Genomic DNA, 6,000 nt, shown 5'->3' on the forward strand with positions numbered 1-6,000 from the left:
CTGAACACACACACACAAACACACACACACACACATATATAACTTTTGCCTTCTCATCTAGTGGAGTCAAGGAGGTGGTTGTCATTTCAAAGGCAGAGGCAGACAGGCTCAGAGCAGGCCACTGTGTGTGACTGCTGTTGTGGTCTTATCATTTTCTGCTACACAGCATCAGAACTTTTGGGGAAACACAGCGAAGGAAACCGGTCTCAGCGAGGAGTCCAGCTTACTCTGTAGGTCTGTACTGCATGCAGTCATACATATTGCATGAACTCTGTTTAAGGCAGATTGGTATTCATGATATCAGCACATAACACTCTCCCTGTATTAGACACAGACCAGTTACAGAGAGAGCTGAGTTCTGTCATAGAAGAGTTAAAGCAGGATAAAGATAAAGAGCGAGGCTTTCAGTCTGAATAAGACACACTTCAGAAGGCTTACATTTCATTTATGTAACTACTTACTTTATGTATGTTGAATAAATGATGTACTAATGATTTGTAGCTCAATTACAAGCCTTTAATAATAACACATTTAGAGTTGTCAGGTTGTCAAAGATCCCTCCTCTCGTATGACACAAACCCAGCTAATGTGTTTTTAACTGGATTTAACCCTTTGTTGATGACTAATGAAGTTTACTCGAAAGTGAGATTTATTAAGATTACACACATTAAGAGCACACAGAAATGTTACAAACAATATGCAAAACATTCTCTTGAATAATAAAACTCATTTTAAAGTGAGTGTGACAGAGTAGTTATAGCAGTAATTTACCATTTACATAATTAAGATTCACTTAAAAGTCCTTAAGATCAAATATGTTACATTTTAACATTTGTAAGACTTTTTAATGCTTTAAATTCAGTTGATTGAGTTTTAGACTTTTGTTTTAGACTTTTGTTTTAGACTTTTTTAAACCTTGCGGAAATCCAGACAACTGTAATAAAGCTGATTTATTACAAAGTGGCATTGGCATATTTTTGATTTATTTTGGGTGGATAACTTCAGGCAGGAAACATGGTGAGGGAGAGAGGGGTGTGACTTGACAAATGTTCCTGGCCAAACTGGGTTTTATCGTGTGCACCTGAGCCACCAGGCGTCCAGGATGCCCCGTCATTTAACAATGTTTTCAAAGCATCAAAATAATCCACAGAGATCCAGAGATCACATTTAAGCAAATGCATTCAAAGCCTCCTGGAGTCCTTTCATATTGACTGCAGATCAATTTGTCTAACTCTTGCTAACTAATCACTGCTTACTTTGAATTCCCCCGAAAGCTTAGAAAGCTTTAATCTCGCTGACTAATTGACAGCGAGGACTGTTTTCACACTGACACCATGCAGCAGCTATTGATATAATGGCGGCCGAACTGTGGGGTTTGATGTGTAATGATGCAGGTGGTTACACACAGTAAGTGTTTACTAATCTTTCACAGTCAGTTTGGTTTTTGGACGCCTCGCACTGATGCTCTGCCTGAGTTTACTCCTTAAATTTAGTGCAAAATGCATCAAATTGAAGTGTCCTTTGGCACGTTTCCATTTGCACTGCTGGACATTAAGTTTATTACAGTATTATATAATTTAATAAGAAATTAAATTAAATTCCAAACAACATAAAGCACTTTATTGTTGTGACCTCTGAGACTTTGTTTACTAAAGTTTGAGGTGTAAATTATTTTTGCGTAAGCTTCAACAGATCATTGTTGATACAATAGGAATTTCCCCAGAGTCCTTTTAACATTATGTTCTTCTATTAAAACGCTGTGTGTCAGTGAAAGTCAGTGGCTCAGTCAATCTCTAACAAAAACAGACATTACATGAGCAAACACTACACTTTGTTTTCATCGGGAAAAAAAATTAAATTTCTCATAGTCTCATAAAACAATACACCATAAAGATGTCTCGTCTACAGGTCTTCTGCAGCAAGAATGTGTCGACTCTTGAACATCCTGTTGGCTTTGCTGAGCCGCTTCCTGTTTGCGGTCCACGGGGTGGTGACGGTGTGGCGTGTGGTGGCCGTTAAAGGGGAGCCACTCTATTGGCTGTTGCTGACGGGCGTGGCTTTGCTGGGTGTGGAAATGGCTGTCACTCTGAAGTGCACCCGTAACGCAGAGTGGAAATGGTAACGTGCATGCAGATAAACCCAACATTCAACCTATATTCTGGTTTATATCGGGATAAGGCTTATACTGGTCTTTTATCACAGATTGCATTATTACAATTAAGTGAGGAATTGGACTGGTACAGGCAGAATACACACGCTCAACCAATCACGAGTTTGAACTCTTACCCTCTAACAGATCTTTGCCCACCCAATTATCCTCCCCTTTCAAAAACCGTTTTTCCCCACAGCCATAAGGACTCTGACGTCTCTGTAACGATCATAATGTCAATGCACTTTTAACTCACGCTGCTCTATGCTGCATCGCAAAATAATTCCACCAACCTGGTTGAATGGTGATCAATAAATGAGTCAGATTCCTCTGAATAGTAAAGTTGCTGTAATATCCCTTCAATGGATAGACAACAAGAAATAACACATTCTTTTAGTAAGTGTGAAAGGTTCTATCTTCTGCTTTATTTAGGATTAAAGTTAAATTACATAGATGTATAATCTGCACTTCTTTTTTTATTTTTAAAGATGGTGACTTGAGGGTGGAGGTGTTGTGTGGAGCTCGACTTTGTTAAACTGTCTTGTGTGTGTGGAGTTGTTGTGGAGAGTGTAACTGTGATTGCACTTTAGAACCCATCTGCCCGCGGCGGCGAGAGTCAGCCCGAGTGAGGCCTCTGATATTATCCCCCGCTTTTAAATTCTCAGTGATCCTCTGCGGCTGCGTCTCGCTTTCGCTGTCTATCATCAACAAATCTATCCCTCCGCTGTGTTATTACTGTCTTCCAGCGAGCTGACGTTCTGAGCTCTGTCACAGCCTCTCTTATCCAATCATGGAGGGGTTGTCTCCTGCTGGCTTCAGTCGTTTCTGACCAGCTCGCTTCTTTTTCTTTCTTTTTAAAATCACTAAACATAAACTGACATCGACCTTTAAAATTTGAGACTCAAAAAGGACACGAGCGTTTGGTGTCACACCTCATTCAACATCGGGTCGCATTCAAAAGCTGTAGCTCTCCAGTTTGTAGTCGGTGAACATCCTCTGACACAAGCTTTCTTCAGGCCTCTCTCTTTCTCAGTGAGTCTTACTTTGAAGTTCTCTCCTCGTCGAGAAGGCTTTGCACTGTCAAGTGGGATTTGCATATATGATGAGAATAATTGCCTGTCTGAAATTCAATGCTTCTTTTGGGGGTAAAAGACAGGGGAGGGGGGGGTGAAAATAAATAAATAAATACGTTCAAAAAAGTGTCACTAAAAATAATCCAACCCCACCCTTCCCCTCCCTCCTCCTGTTTCAGGTTCTCCCCCATGGTTTTCCTCTACCTCAGCACTGTCATTCCATCCATTTGGTTTCTGGAGCTGAGCCTGCTGCAGTCCAAGCTGCCCGTCAACAATTCCTCAGGCCCAGAGCTTCATTTGCTGGCTCAGATCCCGATCACAGCGGTAGGCATCCCGCCACAACACCACCCACTGTGCCTCACCCTCCTGCACAGCCACATTAAAAGGGGAACACCTGATATCTGATAAGATTCGAATCAGGCGAAGGGGGGCGGGTGGATAAACTATTAGATGCAGGAAATTTGTAATAGACACGTTGAGATGAGGTCCAGATAACTCTGTGCTTGAAGAAAAACTCTCAGATCTCTCTCCTTCTGGGATGGCTTCAGCTCCGTTTCTTTCATGTAGGATTTGGGAGCTTTTTTGCCCCTTGGCTGTGCTCGAGGCTGGGTGGCAGCTTCTGAGGACGCACTGTTTTTCGGGAACTTTGTGAAACGTTAACTGGCGCTGTGAAGATGAACTCGACCAACCCTGACACAACAAACAGCTGACTCACAGGCCATCAGAATCATATCCACACCAGAGAGTACCGTGTTGTTGTGCGGATGATTGTGTTTCACTGACGACATTTACACCCACCATGATTTAATGATGTAATATATTCACAGTACAAACAGCTGATCAGAAACAAAGTGAAACAGCAAAGGAACCCAGTGAAAGGGAAAATGAAATTCTCTATTTTATTTCAAATTGGATTTTCTCATTAGACAAATGCTCTTAATGTGACCAGATGCTGCTGTTTCCTTGACCCCAGGGCATCGTGGAGCTGGAGCCGGAGAACTGGGTGGCTGGCCTGGAGCAAACCATGCTCATCGTGCTGGTTATGGGTCGCTGGCTGATGCCCAAGGGGGACATGTCCCGGGACCAGCTATCCCAGCTCCTCATGGTTTACGTTGGACTGGGCGCTGACATCCTGGACATCTTCGACACCTTTAAGGAGCCTGAAGTCAAAACCAACCGGGCGGTCGTCATTATCGGCCTGGCCCTTTTTTCATGGGCACTCATGCAGTTTCCTCTGGTTCTCACTCAGACACAACCCCTGAAGGGTGAGTCTCTTCAGAATAGCCAAGGTGGTCTCCTTTGCTGCACCAGAGCTCCACCCTCGTCCACATCCTGCTGCTCTAGCGAAGTGTGGAGCTTGCTGCTCACAGTGGGACTCCAAGATGGCCCGTTCCTGGTTTACCGGCTCTACCTCATGGTTCAGGAGCAGGTGCTCAACCAGCTCATGATCTTCTTCACCTGCAAGAACATTGTCATAGTCCTGCTGGAGCTTTACCGAATCTTTGTGGTGCAGTGTGAGCAGCGGGTGGAGGAGTGGGGTTTGGAGAGGTGCGCTGCTCTAGTCCCTAGGTGTGGAACCCAGCAGTGCGGGGAGGAGGAGAAGCAAGAGGATGTAGGGAGGGAGGAGTGGTGTGGAGAGCAGAGCTGTCATACAGACACAGAGGGGGGCACCGACAGGGAGGAAGATCAGAAAGGTATCCACGTCTAGAAAGGCTCAAAATGCCGTGAGGCATGACTTTGGCCCTTGGGTGGGGTGGGGTGGTGTATCCAAGCCTCATCCAGGGAGACAGTGTCAGTCCTCCGGAGGGGCAGTGACCAGAAATAGACCACAGGAGAAGAGAGAATGTCCCTACTGAGAAGATCAGACATGAATTTATGCAGCTCTCTTTGATAAAATCTTTCAAAAAGTCCGTCAGGGGAGGAACCTCCACTGAGGAAAACTACTTCAACAGGTTTAACATGAACCGTCAGTTTGTTTCATATAAGAATGAACCGAGCTGGTTGCTTTACAGTTCAACAAATTCATTTTAATCAGTGACAGTAATATGGTTTAATTATGCTGTGCATATGTTTCTGATAAAATGACAGCTTTCACAGGAAACAGCATTAAATGATAGGAATCAGTACAGCAGTTTAAGATGATGATAACATGTATTGTTTTAATTAATAATCATTTTCCAATAAAGATGCTTGAGAAAAGCATGTGGTGCACATTTTTTCCTCTGATCACCATGAGATGGCAGTGTTGCCAAGTCAACCAAAGCAGCGCACGCTAAAACATACAGTGTTTACTTGAGTGGAACATGCATGCCATGTTACATCGGGGGAATAAACCTGTGAAAGAGCAGCACAGTAACACAGAGGCAGTTCTGAACTGGTGTTTTTTTGTTGGGTTTTAGGTTTGAACATCTCCTCTCTTTGAACATCTCCCTGTGTGAGTCATGTGATGAATTAATTTAAAAGATTTAGTCACCTTCGGGCTGAGGCTGAATAATTAACAGTCTGATGTAGTCAATGTAGAGACACCTCACACAGTATAACAAGTAGGAGGCGAGTGAAGAGGTTCGCTTCATTCGTCAAGGTTCATTTTCCTCTCGAGCACAATCAGCCCATGGAAGCCTTTTTGAGAGCTCAGTGCATTTTTATTATGTCTGAAAAAGCACGCTCGTGATTATGTGGGAGTTGTTCAAGTTCGCCGCAATTTGCTCTTGTTCCCTCTCTTGAGAGAGATGGAAGGCGCTTTTGAGATATTCCTCCTCAGATGATAAAGGCGAGAGG

General features: G+C 43.5%; 1 protein-coding gene across 1 annotated transcript; it reads left to right on the forward strand.

Moving 5' to 3' along the window:
• The first annotated feature begins 1,230 nt into the window (after positions 1–1,230).
• Positions 1,231–5,335, forward strand: LOC109630578 (transmembrane protein 26). The gene is made up of 3 exons (XM_020088842.2): positions 1,231–2,118; positions 3,402–3,546; positions 4,196–5,335. Exons 1-3 carry the CDS (start codon positions 1,925–1,927, stop codon positions 4,928–4,930), a joined length of 1,074 nt encoding a protein of 357 aa, XP_019944401.2. The 5' UTR covers positions 1,231–1,924; the 3' UTR covers positions 4,931–5,335.
• Positions 5,336–6,000: the final 665 nt, after the last annotated feature.

The sequence above is a fragment of the Paralichthys olivaceus genome, chromosome 6, assembly GCF_024713975.1.
Source record: "Paralichthys olivaceus isolate ysfri-2021 chromosome 6, ASM2471397v2, whole genome shotgun sequence".
NCBI lineage: Eukaryota > Metazoa > Chordata > Actinopteri > Pleuronectiformes > Paralichthyidae > Paralichthys > Paralichthys olivaceus.

Bases quoted from the DNA above. Each gene is read 5' to 3' on its own strand.
- LOC109630578 (XM_020088842.2), top strand. From the start codon at position 1,925: ATGTGTCGACTCTTGAACATCCTGTTGGCTTTGCTGAGCCGCTTCCTG. The intron at 2,119-3,401 runs GTAACGTGCATG...CTCCTGTTTCAG, and splicing joins CGTAACGCAGAGTGGAAATG to GTTCTCCCCCATGGTTTTCC. The intron at 3,547-4,195 runs GTAGGCATCCCG...CCTTGACCCCAG, and splicing joins CTCAGATCCCGATCACAGCG to GGCATCGTGGAGCTGGAGCC.